Genomic DNA, 20273 nt, shown 5'->3' with positions numbered 1-20273 from the left:
GCTGACGAGAGACCCCCACAGGGCCACTGCAATCACGAGGAGGGGCCCAGGCTCAGTCAGGAACAGCTGACAGGGGTCCTGGTTGCTGCAGATTACACAGCTGCTGCCCCCCCCCCCCCCACAAACCAGTAGAAGCAAGGGGAAGCAGTAACCAAACTCTGTCTCTATGCGGAGGCACAAATCCACGCCATCAAGCAGTATGAAAAAATATATTAAATCTCCAGCACAGAAGGAAAATGACAAGTACCCAGAAAACAATCCCAAAGACATTAAAATCTCTAACCTAAGTGACAATGAATTCAAAACAGCCATCATTTAAAAACTCAATGAGTTAAAAGAGAATATAGATAGACAACTCAACGAGTTCAGGAGCTATGTCACAAAAGAGCTTGATACTATAAAGAAGAACCAATCAGAAATGTTGGAGATGAAGAACACAATGGAGGAGATTAAGAAAAATCTGGACTCTCTGAACAGTAAGGCGGATAGTATAGAAGACAGAATTAGCAATTTGGAGGATAGGAGTATAGAAATGCTGCAGATAGAGGAGGAGAGAGAACTAAGACTAAAAAGAAATGAAGAAACTCTCCGAGAAATATCTGGCTCAATTAGGAAATGCAATATAAGGATTATAGGTATACCAGAGGGAGAAGAGAAGGAGAAGGGGGCTGAACGCCTGTTCAAAGAAATAATGGCTGAGAACTTCCCAAACCTGGGGAGAGAGATGGAACTCCATGCCACAGAAGCTAATAGATCTCTAAACTTTATCAATGTAAAAAGACCAACCCCAAGGCATATAGTAGTGAAGCTTGCACAAGTCAGTGACAAAGAGAAAATATTAAGGGCAGCAAGGCAGAAGAAAATAACCTACAAAGGAACCCCCATAAGGCTGTCAGCAGATTTCTCAGCAGATAGCTTACAGGCTAGAAGAGAGTGGGATGATATATTCAAAACTCTGAAGGACAAAAGCTTGCAGCCAAGAATACTCTAGCCAGTAAAAATATCCTTCAAATAGATGGAGAAATAAAAACTTTCCCAGATAACCAAAAGTTAAGGGAGTTCATTGCCACAAGACCCCCCTACAAGAAATGCTCAAGAAGACCCTCATACATGAAAAAACAAAAAAAGGAAAGGGGTTACAAAACCTAGAGCAAAGGAGATAAGTAGAAAGACAAAACCAGAAAGTTGCATCTCTCCATCAGAACAGGTTAGCAAAGGCTAAGTATAACCTTAAAGATAAAAGGAAAGGAAACACCAAGAATAAATATAATCTTGTCAGTTTAACCACAAACTCACAACACAAGAAGGAAGAAAAACATCTGACAATGACAACCTAGAAGGGGAAGAGGAAAGGGATGGAATGGCTTAATCTAAGGAAATAAGAGGCTATCAGAAAATGGACTATCTCATCTATGAGATGTTTTATACAAACCACATGGTAACCACTAAACAAATAACAAGAATAAAGACACAAATTGCAGGTAAGAAGAAAGCCAATATAGAAAATTATCTATCTGAATTGGTAGTCCAAAAATCATGGGAGAAGCAACAAAGGAAATCCAAGAGAACCAGAAAACAAGCAATAAAATGGCAGCATTAGGCCCCCACATTTCAATAATCACTCTAAATGTAAATGGATTGAACTCTCCAATCAAAAGGCACAGAGTTGCAGGATGGATTAAAGAACAAGACCCAACGATATGCTGCCTCCAGGAAACACACCTCAGCCCCAAAGACAAACACAGACTCAGAGCAAAGGGATGGAAGACAATACTCCAAGCTAATAATGAACATAAGAAAGTAGGTGTTGCCATACTTATATCAGACAAAGTAGACTTCAAAGCAAAACAGATAAAGAGAGACAAAGAGGGGCAGTTTATAATGATAAAAGGGACACTCCACCAAGAAGACATAACACTTATAAATATATATGCACCCAACACAGGAGCACCAAAGTATGTAAAGCAACTATTAACAAAACTAAAAGGAGATATCAACAACAATACAATGATAGTAGGGGACCTCAACACCCCACTAACACCAATGTATAGATCATCCAGACAGAAAGTCAACAAGGAAATTGCAGAATTAAATGAAAAACTAGACCAGATGGACTTAATAGATATATATAGAACACTCCATCCAAAAACAGCAGGTTATACATTCTTCTCAAGTGTGCATGGAACATTCTCAAGGATAGGCCATATCTTGGGAAACAAAGCAAACATCAATAAATACAAGAGAGTTGAAATAATATCAAGCATCTTTTCTGACCATAATGCTATGAAACTAGAAATCAACTACAAGAATAAAGCTGGGAAAGGGGCAAAAATGTGGAGATTAAACAACGTGCTACTGAACAACCAATGGATCATTGAAGAAATTAAAGAAGAAATCAAATATTGTCTGGAGACAAATGAAAATGAAAACACGCCATACCAACTCATTTGGGATACAGGAAAAGCAGTCCTAAGAGGGAAATTCATTGCAATACAGGCCCACCTCAATAAACAAGAAAAATCTCAGATAAGCAATCTCAAACGACACCTAACAGAATTAGAAAAAGAACACCAAGCAAAGCCCAAAGTCAGTAGAAGGAGGGAAATAATAAAAATTAGAGCAGAAGTAAATGAAATTGAAACAAAAAAGACAACAGAAAGGATCAATGAAACAAAGAGTTGGTTCTTTGAGAAAATAAACAAAGTTGACAAACCCTTAGCCAGGCTCACTAAGAAAAAAAAGAGAGAAGATTAAAATAAATAAAATTAGAAATGAAAGAGGAGAAATGACAACAGATACCACAGAAATACAGAAGAGTATAAGAGAATACTATGAAAAACTGTATGCCAACAAATTGGACAACCTAGAAGAAATGGATAAATTCTTAGACTCTTACATCCTCCCAAAACTGAAACAGGAAGAAATAGAGAATCTGAATAGACCAATCACAAGTAAAGAAATTAAAACAGTAATCAAAAACCTCCCCCAAAATTAAAAGTCCAGGACCAGACAGCTTCTCTGGAGAATTCTGCCAAACATTCAAAGAAGATTTAATACCTGTCCTTCTTAAACTATTCCAGAAAAGAGAGGAAGATGGAGCACTTCCTAACACATCCTATGAAGCCAACATCATCCTGATCCCAAAACCAGACAAGGACAACACAAAGAAGGAAAACTACAGGCCGATATCACTGATGAACACAGATGCAAAAATCCTCAACAAAATTCTGGCAAACCGAATACAGCAATACATTAAAATGATCATACACCATGATCAAGTGGGATCTATACCAGGAACACAGGGATGGTTCAACATCCACAAGTCAATCAAACGTGATACTCCACATTAACAAAATGAGAAACAAAAACCACATGATCATCTCAATAGATGCAGAGAAAGCATTCGACAAGATCCAACATCCATTTATGATAAAAACTCTCAATAAAATGGGTACAGAAGGAAAGTGTCTCAACATAATAAAGGCCATATATGACAAACCCACAGCCAACATCGTACTCAATGGGAAAAAACTGAATGCCATCCCTCTGAGAACAGGAACAAGACAAGCGTGTCCACTCTCACCACTCTTATTCAACATAGTACTGGAGGTTTTGGCCAGAGCAATTCGGCAGGAAAAAGAAATAAAAGGAATCCAAATAGGCAATGAAGAAGTGAAACTCTCACTGTTTGCACACAACATCATCTTATATATAGAAAACCCCAAAGAATCCATTGGAAAACTATTAGAAATAATCAGCAGCTACAGCAAAATTGCAGGGTATAAAATCAACATACATAAATCAGTAACATTTCTCTACTCTAACAATGAACCAGCAGCAAAAGACTCAAGAACACAATCCCATTCACAATTGCAACAAAAAGAATAAAATACCTTGGGGTAAATTTAACCAAGGAAGTAAAAGACCTATACAGCAGAAACTACGAGACTTTCCTGAAAGAAATGGATGATTACATAAAAATATGGAAAGACATTCCATGCACATGGATTGGAAGAGTAAGCATAGTTAAAATGTCCATACTCCTAAAGCAATCTACAGATTCAACATTATCTCAATCAGTATCCCAATGACATTCTTTACAGAAATAGAACAAAGAATCCTAAAATTCATGTGGGGCAACAAAAGACCCTGAATTGCTAAAGCAATACTGAGAAAAAAGAACAAAGCTGGAGGCATCACATTTGATCCCTGACTTCAAAACATACTGCAAAGCTACAGTAATCAAAACAGCATGGTGCTGGTACAAAAACAGGGCACAGATCAATGGAACAGAATTGAATAAAACCACACATCTATGGACAGTTAATCTTCGACAAAGGAGCTGATGGCATACAATGGAGAAAAGAGTCTTTTCAAAAAATGGTGCTGGGAAAACTGGACAGCCACATGTAAAAGAATGAAAATTGACCATTCTTTTTCACCATTCACAAAAATAAATTCAAAATGGATCAAAGACCTAAAGCTGAGACCTGAAACCATAAGGCTTCTAGAAGAAAATATAGGCAGTACACTCTTTGACATCAGTATCAAAAGGATCTTTTCGGACACCATGTTTTCTCAGACAAGGGAAACAATAGAAAGAATAAACAAATGGGACTTCATCAGACTACAGAGCTTCTTCAAGGCAAGGGAAAACAGGATTGAACCAAAAAAACAACCCACCAATTGGGAAAAAATATTTGCAAGTCATATATCCAACAAAGGGTTAATTTCTATACTATATCAAGAACTCACACAACTCAACATCAAAAAATCAAACAACCCGATCAAAGGATGGGCAGGAGACATGAACAGACATTTCTCCAAGGAAGATATATGGATGGCCAATAGACACATGAAAAGATGCTCATCATCACTAATCATCAGGGAAATGCAAATGAAAACTACCCTAAGATATCACCTTATACCTGTTAGAATGGAAAATATAACCAAAACAAAAAGTGACAAATGTTGGAGAGGTTGTGGAGAAAAAGGAACCTTCGTACACTGCTGGTGGGAATGCAAAGTGGTGCAGCCACTATGGAAAACAGTATGGAGATTTCTCAAAAAATTAAAAATAGAAATACCATATGACCCAGCCATTCCACTACTGGGTATCTATTCCAAAGAACTTGAAATCAGCAATTCCAAAAGTCCCATGCATCCCTATGTTCATTGCAGCATTATTTACAATAGCCGAGATGTGGAAGCAACCTAAGTGCCCATCAACTGATGATTGGATAAGGAAGATATGGTGTATATATATACAATGGAATACTGCTCAGCCATAAAAAGGATAAAATCGTCCCATTCACAACAACATGGGTGGACCTTGAGGGTATTATGTTAAGTGAAATAAGCCAGATAGAGAAAGATGAACTCTGTATGACTCCACTCATAGGTGGAAGTTAAACATATAGACAAAGAGAACAGATTGGTGGTTACCAGGGGAAAGTTGGGGTGGGGGATGAGCACAAAGGGTGAAGTGGTGCATCTACAACATGACTGACAATAGTGTACAACTGAAACTCCACAAGGTTGTAAACTATTATAATCTGAAAACATTAAAAAAGTTTACAAGAGACAAAGAAGGACAATATATACTAATAAAGGGTTCAATACAGCAGGAAGATGTAGCAGTTATAAACATTTGTGTACCTAATGACAGACCATCAAAATATATGAAGCAAAACCTGACAGAATTGAAGGGAGAAATAGACAGTTCTCCAATACTAGTTGGAGACGTCAGTACCCCACTTTCTGTCATGGATAGAACAACCAGAGAGAAGATAAGGAAAGAAATAGAGGACTTAAACAACACAAGAAATCAGCTAGAACTAATAGACATGGACAAAATGCTATCCAACAACAGCATGCATGTTATTCTCAAGTGCACGTGAGGCGTTTTCCAGGATAGACCGTATGTCAGGCCACTAATTAAGTCTCAGTAGATTTGAAAAGATAGACATCGTACAAAGTATCTTCTCTGACCTAAGTGAGATGAAGTTAGAATTCAGTAACAGAAGTAAAACTGGAAAATGCCCAAATTTGTGGAAATTAAACACACTCTAAACAACAATACGTCAAAGAAGAAATCACAAGGGAAATTAGAAAACACTTAGCGAGGATTGAAAACAAAAACACAACATACCAAAACTTATGGGACACACCAAAAGCAGTGCTCAGGGGAACTTTATAGCTAGAAACATGTACATTAAAAAAAAACAAGAATGATCTCAAATCAACAACCCAGCTTTAAAAGGTAAGGAACTAGAGAAAGAACAAACTAAATCTAAAGCTAGCAGAAGAAAGGAAATAGTAAAGATCAGAGCAAAGATAGATGAAATAGACAACAGAAAAACAATAGAGAAAACCAGTGAAACTAAAAGTTGGTATTTTTGAAAAGATTAACAAAATTGCCAAATCTTTAGCTAGGTGGACTAAGGGAAAAAAAAGAGAAGACTCAAATTACTAAAATCAGGTATGAACATGAGGACATTACTTACTGATTCTACAAAAATAAAAAGGATTGTAAGAGTATTGTAAATAATTGTACACCTAGATGAATAACCTAGATGAAATGGACAAATTTGTAGAAACACAAAACCTACCAAGACTAAATCATGAAGAAATAGAAAATCTGAATACAACTATAACTAGTAAGGAAACTGAATCAGTAATCAAAAACCTCCCAACAAAGAAAAGCTCTGGGCTTGAAGACTTCACTCATGAATTCTACCACACATTTAAAGAACTAACACACCACTCCTTCTGAAACTTTTCCAAAAACTTGAAGTGGAGGGAACACTTCCTAATTCATTCTGTGAGGCCTATATTTACCCTGATACCAAAGCCAGATAAGGATACTATAACCAAAGAAACTGCAGACCAATATCCCTGAAGAACATTAATGCAAAAATCCTCAACAAAATACTAGCAAACAGAATTCAGCAGCTTATTAGATGATTATATACCACGACCAAGTGGGATTTATTCCTGGAATGCAAAGATGGTTCAACACTCGAAAATTGATCAATGTAATATGTCACACCAACAGAATAAAGGGGAAAAAAAATCATCTAGATGTAGAAAAGGCATTTGACAAAATTCAACACCCTTTCGTGATAAAAACACTCAACAAAATAGGAGAAGGAAACTACCTCCACATAATAAATGCCAAGTATGAAAAACCTACAGCGGACATTATGCTCAGTGGTGAAAAACTGAAAGCTTTTCCTCTAAGGCAAGGATATCTGCTTTCACCATTTCTATTCAACATGGTATTGGAAGTTCTAGGCAGAGCAGTTAGGCAAGAAAAAGAAATAAAAGGCATCCAAACCGGAAAGGAGTAAAATTATCTCTGTTCACAGATGAAATGATCTTATATGTAGAAAACCCTAAAGATTCCAGAAAAAATTAAAACTAATAAATGATTTCAGCGAAGTAGCAGGATTCAAACTCAGCACACAAAAATCATCTGCATTTCTCTACAGTAACAATGAACAATCTGAAAAGGAAATCTTGAAAACAGTTCCATTTACAGTAGCATCAAAAAGAATAAAATACTTAGGAATTAACTAAGGAAATGAAAGACACAATGAAAAGTACAAAATATTGCTCAAAGAAATTAAAGAAGACATACATAAATAGAAACACATGGGGCCAGCCTGGTGGCATAGTGGTTAACTTAGCACGCTCCAGCTCAGCTGTTCAGGGTTCGTAGGTTTGGATCCTGGGTGCGGACCCAGCACCACTCGTCAAGCCATTCTGTGGTGGCATCTCACATAAAATAGAGGAAGACTGACAAAGATGTTAGCTTAGGGCCAATCTTCCTCACACACACACACAAAAGAAACACATACCATGTTCTTGGATTGAAAGAGTTAATATTATTACGATGTTGATACTACCCAGAACAATCTACAGATTCATACAATCCCTATCAAAATCCCAATGACATTTTTTGCAGAAATAGAAAAATCTATTCCAAAATTCATATAGAATCTCAAGAGACCCCAAATAGCCTAAACAAAATTTAAAAACAAAGCTGGGGCTGGCCCCATGGCCTAGTGGTTAAGTTGGGCATATTCTGCTTCAGCAGCTTGGGTTCGTTTCCCAGGTGCGGACCTGCACCACTCATTGGTGGCCATGCTGTGGCAGTGACCCACATACAACACAGAGGAAGATTGGCACAGAAGTTAACTCAGGGCGAATCTTCCACCACAAAAAAAAAAAAAGAAAGAAAAAGCTAAAGGACTCACACTTTCTGATTTCAAAACTTAGTACAAAGCTACAGTAATCAAACAGTAGGGTACTGGCATAAAGACAGACATATAGACCAATGGAATGGAATAGAGAGCACAGAAGTAAACCCTCACATATATAGTCAAATGATTTTCAACAAGGGTGCCAAAACATTCAATGGGAAAAGGATAGTCTTTTCAATATGTGGTGCTGGGAAAACTGGATATCCAAATGCAAAAGAATGGTGTTGGACCCTCACCTAACACCATGTACAAAGATTAATGCAAAATGGATCAAAGGCCTAAATAAAAGATCTAAAACTCTAAAAGAAAACATAGGGCAAAAGCTTCATGACATTGGATTTGGCAAAGATTTTTTGGATGTGACACCAAAGTCACAGGCAACAAAAGAAAAAAGAAACAAATTGGACTTTATGAAAACTGAAAAATTTTGTGCATCAAAAGACAACATCAACAGAATCAAAAGGCAACCCAAAGAATGGGAGAAAATATTTGCAAATCATATCTCTGATAAGGGATTGATCTCCAGAATATGTAGAGGACTCCTAAAACTCAACAACAAACAAACCCAGCCCAATTCAAATGTAGGCAAAGGACTTGAATAGACATTTCTTCAAAGATATACAAAGGGCCAATGAGCACACGAAAAAATGGTCAAAATCACTAAACATTCAGGAAATGCAAACCAAAACTGGGATGAGATAGTACCAACTAGAATGGTTACTATCAAAAAACCCAGAAAATGACGAATGTTGACAAGGATGTGGAGAAACTGGAATCCTTATGCACCGTTAGTGGGAACATAAAATTGTATAGCCACTGCGGAAAATAGTGTGGTGGTTCCTCAAAAAATTAAAAATAGAATTGCCATATGACCCAGCAATTCCACTTGAGTGTGTACCCAAAAGAATTGAAAGCAGAGTCTTGAAAAGTACTTGAGCACCCACGATCAAAGCATTATTCACAATAACTAATGTGGAAGCAACCCAAGTGTTCATCAACCAATGAATAACTAAATAAAATGTAGCATATACGTACAGTGGAATATTATTCAGTCTTTAAAGAGGAAGAGAATTCTGACATGCTACAATATGGATGATCTTTGTGGATGTTATGCGAGTGAAATAAAGTAGTCACAAAAAAACAAATCCTGTATGAATCCACTCATGTGAGGTAGTTAGAGTAGTCAAAATCCTAGAGACAGAAAATAGAATGGCGGTTGTCAGGGGCTGGAGGGAGTTATTGTTTAATGGGTACAGAGTTTCCATTTTACAAGATGAAAAGTTATAAAGATGGATGGTAGTACAACATTATTAATGTATTTAATGACACTGAACTATACACTTAAAAATCGTTAAGATGTTAAATTTTATGTATATTTTACCACAATAAAAAAAATCGGGGGAAAATGGAATCGTACAAAAAACTTTTAAAAGGATACTCAAAACATACAGCTATGAAAGGGTTGAGTCGAAGTGACGTCCCGTTTGCTCACACAGAGGTGACAGCCTTTAACCCTCTCGCTGGAGACCCCGCTGGTCCTGCTGTCCAGTCTAATACTGATCTGGAAGGAATCGTGTATGGGTTTTGCTCTATAATTGTTGGGCTGAAGTTAAAGGTGTTTATTTTGGCTTTGAGTACGGGCACAACGGTGGTGAATTATCCAAAAAGAAAGAGTTCCACATTAAAGGCATGTTTTTATCCCCAACTTTTTATTCTGGATGTGTTCCAACCTGCAGAGAAATTCAACAACGGGTGCGGTAAACACCCACGTACCCTGCGCGAGATTCACTAAGAAGCCTTCAGCTCCTGTTTTCTAAGGGTGGGGACATTTTCCTATATGATCATGATAGCGTTTTCACAGCTACAAAAATTAATATTTGATGTCTTCTAAAATGGCAGCATTTCACTAGATGATTACTTTATACGTGAGCTTTTCAAAAGGCTACACGTGTATCCAGCTCAGATTCATTCTGTGCCTCTGATAGTACAACTGCTTTTTGTGGAGACTGAATACCGTATGACACCACTCATATGGGAATAATGTTTTTTATCTTATAGTCTTTTTAAAATACTGTTGACGTACTTTCCTAACTTTTTACAGTTAGTAGATACAGTCTTAAAATTTATCTTAGTATAACTTGGGTCATTAGAACATCAGCCCTTTTTGGCTTCTGGTAGAGGTACGGTATCAAATGTGGCAATAGCAGAAGTCCTCGGGAAGATGTAAGGCACAGTTCTTTTTTCTCTTGGAGTCGCACTGTGACATAGTGCTGTCTGCAGGGCCAGCGCCTTTCAGCAGAGTCTGCCTTTGGCTGGTGGGTTTGTCTGGTGGACAGCCGAATATCAGTGTGCTAGCCACCAGGGAGCTGCTGGCTGGCTTTTTCTACTTTTACTGATTTAGATAATTTCTCATATAAAAAAGTCTGTGTTCGTGTTCTCCCTGTGACTGGAAGGTCAGTTTGTGAATAGCCTTACCAGACAACCCTCAGACAGGAGATGGCCTTTCTGGAGAAATAGTCGAGGGCTGTGGGGCAGCCAGCGCCGCTGCGTAGGGCCCCACATATGCCTGTAAGTCATCTTGAATTGAAGCTTCTTGAGAGCAGGGACTAGGTTGTGTGCATCCTCTTAAGTGATGGACAGGATGATAGAACCATAGAAATTCCGCCTGTAAGAAGCCTCTACCGCAGGTCTCCTTTCAGCCGTACAACTACTCAGTAAAGTAGGTGATTTTCTTCCCCTTTTACAGACAAGCAAACAGGCTGCGTGACGTGAACCACTTTGCCCCAGTTGTAGAGGCAGGACTTGAATTCAGGTCTGTTAGACTCCAGAGTCAACAGTCCACCTGCCACTCTCTACTGGCTCCTCCTTGCTCAGTGCTACGCACCTAGGAGGTGTTCAGGAGATCTTTATTGAATGGATGTAGAAGAAACAGCTTGGAAACGTGGAGACAGTGGAGTTGGCAAGTTTTACCCCAGTTGGGATGGATAATTAGTTGATGTAGCCACTAGAGGTCAGAATTCAGCAAGTCTTTGTTAGCTCAGGAGCACTGCCTGAGATAGTCTCTGCCCCGCAGAGCTGGAAAGGACCTCAGAGGTGCCCCCCTCCCCACAGGTCCTCACCTGAGGCTTGGAGATGCTTTGACTTGCCCAAGGCCATAACAATGTGCGGAGTCCCAAACCATGCTTTGTCCAACAACACGATACTTCTTTGAGCACCTTCCTGGAGCCTAGAGCATTTTGTCATCTGAAAACAGCACTCAAGGACTGCGTGGAGCAGTGTGTGTGCCAGTGGCAGGAGTAGAACAGTGAGAGGCCAAGTCTGGCCCTGCCGTGGGCTTTAAAGTGGAAGCTCGGGAGGGTTTGTTTTTAGTAGTGAGGTTTGACTCAGAGTCACAAATACATTTTACATCATGAGTCAGTGAATTATATAATTATAATGCATACAATATATATATAGCATCCATTATAATTATATAATTTTATTATAAATTGAAATAAAGTTTTTCAAAATAATATTTATCCTAACTATAAGGCAATACATTCTGTAGTTTCCTAGTCTGTTTGGTAAGACAAAGAATGCCAATCACAGCCCACTGAACTGGCTTCGTGGTCCTCTGATGGTCACGTGTGTGATTCAGTGTGATAGCACTACGCTAAATCATTGATTTCAACTAGGAAAGAGGTGACTTCCCCTGACCTTTGATCACTGTCTACCAAATGGTCTTACTTTGGGGTAGAGGGTAGAACACAGCCGTCACAGACAAGACTTCTTGGAAGCCTAGGCAGAGAGGAATGAGGACAGGCCAACAGTAGGAATCCATTCTTCACCACGGTGGTCCTATCAATCAGGACTTTCGGGAGAGAACGTGGAGGCTGCTGTCGACCGGCCCTGCTGTCAATCTCAAGAGGACTCCCGCTTAGGAAGCCAGGGGCTCCGCACTGAATATGTGCACTTGTATGTGTAATTTCATTAGAGAAAAAAGACCAAGCCCTAAAGATCCATTAGGTTATGGATATAAAATTATTGATTGAGAATCCATGAAGGTTGAAGGCCTGAGTCCCTGAGCACTGGCTCCAGGTCAGGGAGGTGAAGTAACAGGTTTTCTTGTTTTGTTTTCACTGATAATCTAGACCGGCATATCTCCAACTTTAATGTGCGTAAGAATCATTGGGGGCTCCAGTTAAAATGCAGGTCCTATTCTGGAGACATGGAGAAGCACTTCATTTAGAGGGAGAGGACAGAGGAGAGTGGGGGAGGGCCAGGCAGGTGTGTCCAAGCCAACTGCCTTTTTTCTGCAGACATGGAGAAGGGCTGCCACTTCCTGCACATCTTGGCGTGTGCTCGCCTGAGCGTCAGCCCGGGCCTGAGTGAAGCTGTGCTGCAGCAGGTGCTGGAGCTCCTGGAGGACCAGAGTGACATTGTCAGCACCATGGAGCACTACTACATAGCTTTCTGAGGAGAGGCAGCAGACGGCACGGGCGGAGCCGGGCCGAGGAGGAGAAAGACCATGTGCTGTTTGCTCCCAGGCTCTGATTTAAGCATCCTGCAGAGGTTTATAAGGCTGGAGGCAATTATCTCATAATAAACTATGAAATGTGGTCATTTGATGAATGAGATTTGGCGTAAATTCTGTAGGCTGCCTTCTACCTGCTGTATCCTTGGGACAAAATAACTTTATCCCAGCCATGACATACAACAAAACCCTGCCTGGTGGCCTCCCAACGGGACTGGCATCACTCTGGGAGCGGAAGGGGAGGAAACTATGTTGGTGGCTGAATGGGTGTGTGTGGTTTGAGGTCTCTCACGGTAAAAGGACATCCCGTGGTAAAGCCCATGTGCTGGAGGAACTGAAGAGAATACAGCCAGATCTCAGATCTGAAGCCTTTTAAATCTTCAGACTGTCAGTTACCTTCTTGTGGTACCTTGATGGCTCTTGGGGACTAGTTCTCCTTGGATGGTGTCCTGAGCTACGATTTCCAGGGGTCAAGCACCAGCTGTGGGTCCTGAGTCCTGGGTCGAATGCCGTTTACAGACCCACCCAGAGATGGGAATATGGATCCAAGGCATGGCTCTGTGTTTGTCATTTTCCTTCTGAATCAAAAGGTGTCTCAGTACATTTCCCTGCACTTGAGGACGTATGTGACTGACTGCACTGTCTCTGAATGTCCCGCAGTTCTCCGAGGCTGTCAGCCAATCGCCTGGCAGTGGTAGATGTTATTTTCAAGGTTGCCATTGAACGTGCAGGACGTCCCAACACCATTCAGACAAAGCCTAGGTATGGGCCCAGACAGGTGGTGGAGTCATGCCTTTGCTCAGAATGACAAGGTAAAGGGGAAAATCTGAGGTATGTAATGGGCTTGTTGTAACAGCAAGATGACAGATCCAGCCAGCAAAAATAAAGTGTGGAGAAAAGTTTGGAGTTAATTACAGTCATTTCACAAAAGGCACATCTGCCTTCGTCTGGTGCGTTTGCTCTTGACGTAATAAGCTCTTAGTGGCTCTGCTGGAGAGCCTGCAGGCCTGGGGCCTCGGTCTGTTCTACGCAGAGATGGAGCAGCTGCGCACTCAGAAGGCGGCTGCAGCTCCATGTGTCAGGCCGAGGGCTGGCACTGACAGATTGCTTCATGTCATGGACTTTTCTGACTTGACCCAAACCTCTGCCCGATTTCTTAGAGCAGAGTTTGGGGTCAGATGGCTGCCCTGTGTCTTCCGTGTGCTCAGAAGGGTCCCTGTAGACTAGGATCTACCTGGAATGACATCCCAGCAGTTCTTCCTTGAGGTCAGCAGCTGTTCCATATTGAATACATCTTGGATTGTTGGCACTGCCCAGGAAGCAGTCTTGAATCAAATCATAAAAAGGGCATATCCTTGCACATAGTAACCCCACTTCTAGGGTTTATCCCAAGGAGATGATCACACAGGTGTGAAAAGGTGAATGCGCAAGATGCCCATTGATATGTAATTTAGAATTCTCTAACTAGGAAAAGTATTTATCTAGGGAAGGATTAATTATGGTACGTATACACAATAAAATACTATGCAGCCATTAAAATAGTGGAGCAGACAGATATTGTTGCATGAAGCACCATTCCCCATAGATTCAGTGGGAAGACAATCGAGTTACAGATCTGTGTATAACACCATTGATCTAAAACTACCTGCATGTTCATGTATATATCTAGATAGACAGCGTGTGTTCCTGCATATACGTCTATATAAATGTGGCACACGTATACACGTACGTCTAGTTGACCACTCCTGCCTCCTAGAAGCACTTTCTGCACTTGGCTTTCAGGACACCACGCTGGCTGCTCCTTCTCAGCCTTCTTTGCTCAGTCGCCCATCTTCCTGGGGGCTCAGGGTTCAGTCCCAGACCTCCTTTCTACCTAGATTGCTCCCTGGGAGATCTCAACCAGTCTCATGGCTCATACCATCTATATGCTGACAAACTTCTCAGTTTATATCCAGTTTGGACCTCTGCTGAACTCCAGACCCTGAAATTCAACTTCCTACTGACATCTCCACTTAGGTGTCTAACAGACATCACAAACAACACGCCCAAAGCAGGCACCCAATCACCCCGACCCCAAACTTGCTCCTTCTGAAGTTTTCCCCATCTCAGGAAAAGGCAGCTGCATTTTTCCAGTTTCTCAGGCCAAACCCATCGACTTCTTTCTCTCACATCGCACGTCCAGCCTGCCCACAAATCACCGTGAATCTGCCTTCAGAATATTTCCAGAATCTCCACTTCTCACTCTTCTACTGCCCCCACCAAGAGCACTGCAGCTGCCTCCTCACTGTTCTCCCTGCTTCCGCCCTCACCCCTCTTCAGTTCATTCTTAGCACAGCAGCTGGAGCCATCCTGTCGTCTTCTGCTCCAGCTCCCCGTGACTTTGTGTCTCACTCCAGAGAGGAGCCTAAGGCTTCCAGTGGCAGCAGGTTCTGCTCTGCGAGCCTCCTCTCCTGCTGTTTCCCCTCACCCAGCTCAGCTTCATCCGCCTTGCTGTCCCTCACACACCAGGACATTCCTGCCTTAGGGCCTTGGCACTTGCTGTTTCCTCTGCCAGAAATGTTCTTCACCCAAGTAACCATATGGTGAGCTTCTCCCCCTCCTTTGGGTCTTTTCTTGAGTGTCGTCTTCTCAGTGAGGGCTGTTCTGATCCCTCGCTTGCTGATTACAGCCGATCCCTTCTCCCTGCTCCCCAGAAGGCCACAGTACTTATTTTTCTCCGCAATACTTGCTACCATGGAACACACTCCATCTGTTTCTTACCTACCCTCTCTCCCCAACAGAAGGAATGCTCCATGAGGACAGGGCTCTTCCTTTGCCTCATTTCCTGCTGTGTCCCAGCACCTAGAACAGTGCCTGGCACATACTTCAAGTGGTACCACTTCTGTTTGTGCGTCTGGCTGCCCTCCACCTGCTAGCACCTTCCTGTCTCTCCTGGGGAGCTTTCTCCACTGTCTTTGAAGGATGTTCCAGCTGGAAGTGCTCAGAATTAACACCCACTGAGAGCAGCCTCAGCCAATAATACTGGGGTATAAATACTCCTGCTCCCTGGCCCTTCAAATGCGATATCTCTGAGGCATGTACATGTGCCACACCATTTCCCAGAGCTGCTCTGTGGGATTGAGCTCCCTCGCCCTCGCCGTCTTCATTCCCTGCTCCTCACTGCTGTTTGCTGCACCTCCCAAGGGCGTTGCTTCCTTTGCTATCCTTGTCTCAGGGTCGGCTTCTGGATGAACACAAATTAGCACCATGCTCACAAGTATATTTGAGAACTGCTGTATGAGTAATTATACATGTCAAACAGATTTCTAAAAACACTTACCAAGGTGATATACTTGTCACCTCTGAAAGGTGAGATGTCAGATGCTTTGTAACTGCATCTGTCTATGTTGATATTTCTACAATTAGTGAGAGTCATTTCTACAACAATAATAAAGCTGCTTCTCACAGCCTGCCCCACACACCTGTAACCGGAGTCACGAGTGAACCAAGAATGAGATGGGCCTCTCTCCTCCACAGCAACATAGGAACTCGGAGAAGATGAGGGGAGCTTTGGGAAAGCTCTGGGGCTACGGTTGGGTCACTGCTTGTAGCGAAGAGCCACCAAAGGGCTCCCCTGAGAGGAGAGAAGCTGAGCGAACACTCGAGCTCTCTGGTGCACAGATGTTTCAGGAGGTGTGAACGCTGCATGTGGTTCATGTGGCAAGAAGACAAGTCGTGCTGCTCTCTGGTCAAGGATTTGTTTGGAGAACCATGACCATCCCCATCTGGTAAGCTACCAGGGCCTCTCATCCCTATGAGACACTTCTTTCTAATTATTTCTCCGTCTGATAGTGTGCCAGGACACTGGCCAAGAGAGAGCCAAGTGGGAAGACGTCTACTCAGTGATGAGGAGCTGTGGACTTGGTGCCGATGACTGAAACCAAGCAAACTTGTAATTTTCCACTGGAGAACACATCCACACTTTCTTATTAGTGTGGTTTCTTCTCTGCGGTTGGCCTCTGCAGCACTGCCCCAGTTGTTTCCTTACTAAGGGTATGGGAGGCATATGGGCAGACTCGGAAAGTCCGTGATGAGGCTGGCTGGAGGAGAAACAGGCCCTGGGGGGAAAGCTGGACCATCCTGAAGGGAATGGTGTCTCTTGGCGAACCTTGCAATAGAGTTTTTGTTTGCGTGATAGTCTCCTGGTGGAGGCTCTAAATGTGAGCCCAAACTCCCACGTTAGTGAGTTTTTATGTAATCCAGAATTTTAAAAAAATACAGCATATTTTTACTGAACTTTTCTTAGGTAAACCCAAACAGGAAGGTCACAGCACAGCACAAGATTCTGTGTTCACAGGAATTCTAAATCAAACCCCAAATTCCTGAAGAGACTCAAATCCCTCCGATTAAAATGATAGGTTTTCGTTTTGGAACATAAAGAGAGGAATTTTGAAGACCACATGATAGCCCTGGTATTTTTAGATAGAGACCGTAAAGTGGAGTCTCATGAATTCACACTGATTTGGGGAAAAGTTTGTGTAAATTAGTGAAAAAAGTGAGTTTGAAATAGTGCCATTTATTACTGTAGTGTTCCATATTACATCGGAATTACCATGAGGGAACAGGTTTGTTGCTTTAGGAAACCTGCTTTAATGAATAAGAATTATTTTAATTATGTATCGTTTGTTATTATTCAGTATCATTTACTTATTATGTATTACGTATCATTTAATATTAACAGGTGACTTTAAAGTACTTGCCTTAAGAGATGTGAAAACATATGTCCACACAAAAACTTGCACATGAATGTTCCCAGCAGTATTATTCCTAATATCCAAAAAAGTGGAAACAACCCAAATGTCCATCAACTGATGAATGGATAAACAGAAATGTATTTATGCAGTGGAATGTTATTCAGCCATAAAAAGGAATGAAGCACTGATGCATGCTGCAACATGGATGAACCCTGAGAACAGTATGCTAAGTGAAAGAAGCCGGACACAAGAGGCCACATAGTGTATGATTCCATTTATATGAAAAGTCTAAAATAGGCAAACCCATAGAGACAGAAAGTAGATTAATGATTGCCAAGGCATGGGGGGAGAGGGAATTGTGGGGTACAGGGTTTCTTTTTGGGGTGATGGAAGTGTTCTGGAATTAGATAGTGGTGATATTTACACAACTCTGTGAATATACTCAAAACCACTCCACTGTGGGTTCGGTTGGGATTCCTCACAGCAAGGTAACTGGGTTCCAAGAGCAGGCATCCCAATAGAGAGCACAACCCAGACAGAAGCTGTATGGCCATTTTGTGTATAGCCCCAGGAGCCACACAGTGTCACTTCCATGGCATTCTAATTGTTGAGGCTGTCACCAAGTCCCACCCAGTTTCAAGAGGAAGGGAATAAACCACCTCCTGATAGGGAGTAACATGGTTCTAGAAGGACATGTAGAACTGGGAATATTGCTCTGGCTGTTTTTGGAAAATATAATCTCTCACAGACATCTTTCAACTTTTATATACATATAGCCTTATTCTTTAAAAAAAATTTAATACCAAAAAAGTACAAAGAAGGGGCAAAAATGGTCTACCACTTCCCAGGTACTCTGTATTCTTTTAGATTATATGTATGTTGTTAGAAAAATGACCATGTTAATATTTTGTCTATCTTCCAGAAAAAATTGTGTCAGCATTTTAGATGCATCTTGGTTTTTTTATTTAATACTGTGTCTTGGAGGGTTTTTTTTTTTCCACATTAGCATGCAGGATTGACTGCATTCTTTTAAATGGTCACGTAATTCCATTGTATGGCTGTCCCTTAGTGTATTTAACCAGGCCCCTATTGAGAAGCATTTAATTGGTTTCCAGTTTGTTGCAATTGCAACCAATTCTGCAGGAAACATCCTTGTACATTTTTCTTTTCTTGGCATACATTTGTGAGAATATTTGTATGATAAATTTTTAGCAATGCAACTGCCAGGAGAAAGGGCATGAGCGTTTAAAAATTTGAATAGACATTGACAAATTACCTACTGAAAAGACTGGTCTATTTTAATTCCTATCAATGAGTTATGAGTCTACTGTTTGCCCACAAGCTTACCCATACTTTGTATTATCAATAGTTTTAATCACTGTCCATCTGATAGGTAAAAATGATTTCTGGTTTTTGTTTGAGTTTGTATTTCTTTAGTTGTGAGTGGTGGTGAGCATCTGTTCATTGTGAGCCACCTTTAGACAGATGCTCATACAGATGCGTCATCTGTTAATTGTGAGCCACCTTTAGACAGATGCAGTTCTGTCCTGGACATTAGCCACTGCTTCCAGCAGAGGCTGAGGACGGCCGGGGTCATGTGGTCTAGCGGTGGTATTGGCTGCAGAGCCAACCCAGAGGCCAGCTGCCGAGGTCCTAGTTAGTACACAGCTGGAATAAACATCCTGAAGAACTCAAGCCTCAAGGTTCCCAATTTGATAACTTCAAGTGCTTGGCCACATGCCTGCCCAAATATTATATATAATAATACATGAAGGCAGCCATCTTTTAAAAACCAATCACCATTTTATCGACTCAGAACTCTCCTAAACCAGACGCCATTCAGCTCTGGTTCAGTAACTCTGTCTCCAGTCAGATTGATGTGAAAAGCTAAGGTTGTTTTTACGAAAGTGCTAATTAAGCGGAGAAGATAGCTTTAGTAATAGAAATCATCTTAATGCTGCTTCCACTTTAATCAGCATAGCCTAATTATCATAATAAGGTGATGCCCACATTTTCATCACTGACTGGGTTTGGTACAGTTAATTGGGGCTCTGGGCAACACTCCTTTTATAATCTTCTTGGCTGGAAATCGCTTCCTCAGGGAGAAGGGTTTTCATCTTTTTGTTCTGAGGCCAGTCGGTGGAGGGAGCAAATGAAGCAGGGGAGAGGGCAGAGCACCCTCCCATCTCTTAGCCCTACTTTAGAGCAAAGCCATGCTGGTGTCGCATATGCTGTGATGTGTGACACTATTAAGTTGTGACAAGTCTTGAATTTTGTGATGTACTGAAATTTGTGAATGGTTAGTTTATTCTAACATAAATTAGGTGGTAGGATAATATATTGAGCTATTAGCGTGGGGTTTGTTTTTCCGGTATTTTATTTCTTCTTTCCATGCAGGAAGCCAGCCTTGCCTCAGGGAGGTTTGGTTTGGGGGCTGAATGCAGAAGTTGTGCAGAGAAGCTGGCTTATGTTTTCTGGAAGCCTGGAGCCTGGGAGGGCTTGGAGATTAGTGGACTCCAGGCACTGCAGACCGGAAGGTGCTCCCTACGGTGCCTGAGGCAGGTGGCACGATGGCAGGACTTCTATGGCGAGGTTTCGTCGTGTCTCAGAGGCTTAGGGCCTCGGCCTAGGATTCCCAGCTTCAGCCAAGATTCCCAAGCTTGGAACGGAAGCTGCCACAAGCCTGCCTCTCTACAGGGACCCACTGGGGATATCAGCAGAAGACTTGGTCTCAGGAGAAGAGAGGACCCATCCTCATTT

At 41.5% G+C, this 20273-nt stretch overlaps 1 protein-coding gene across 8 annotated transcripts in view; it reads left to right on the top strand.

The window, feature by feature from the left end:
• STN1 (STN1 subunit of CST complex) overlaps positions 1-17666 on the top strand; it is a 51463-nt gene extending 33797 nt beyond the window's left edge. For 6 of the 8 annotated variants that reach the window (XM_046653504.1, XM_046653506.1, XM_046653509.1 and 3 more), the window contains one exon: positions 12566-12881. In XM_046653504.1, the coding sequence (XP_046509460.1) occupies positions 12566-12723 (158 nt within the window). In that variant the 3' untranslated portion in view covers positions 12724-12881. Of the gene's footprint in view, positions 1-12565; positions 12882-16296 lie in introns of those variants that run through there. The other 2 variants (XR_006887483.1, XM_046653508.1) reach the window with 2 other exon arrangements.
• The last annotated feature ends 2607 nt before the right edge of the window (positions 17667-20273 follow it).

This window comes from Equus quagga, chromosome 2, assembly GCF_021613505.1.
Source record: "Equus quagga isolate Etosha38 chromosome 2, UCLA_HA_Equagga_1.0, whole genome shotgun sequence".
Lineage (NCBI taxonomy): Eukaryota > Metazoa > Chordata > Mammalia > Perissodactyla > Equidae > Equus > Equus quagga.
The sequence above is the reverse complement of the archived record's forward strand: the minus strand, read 5'-3'. Positions and strand labels throughout refer to the sequence as shown.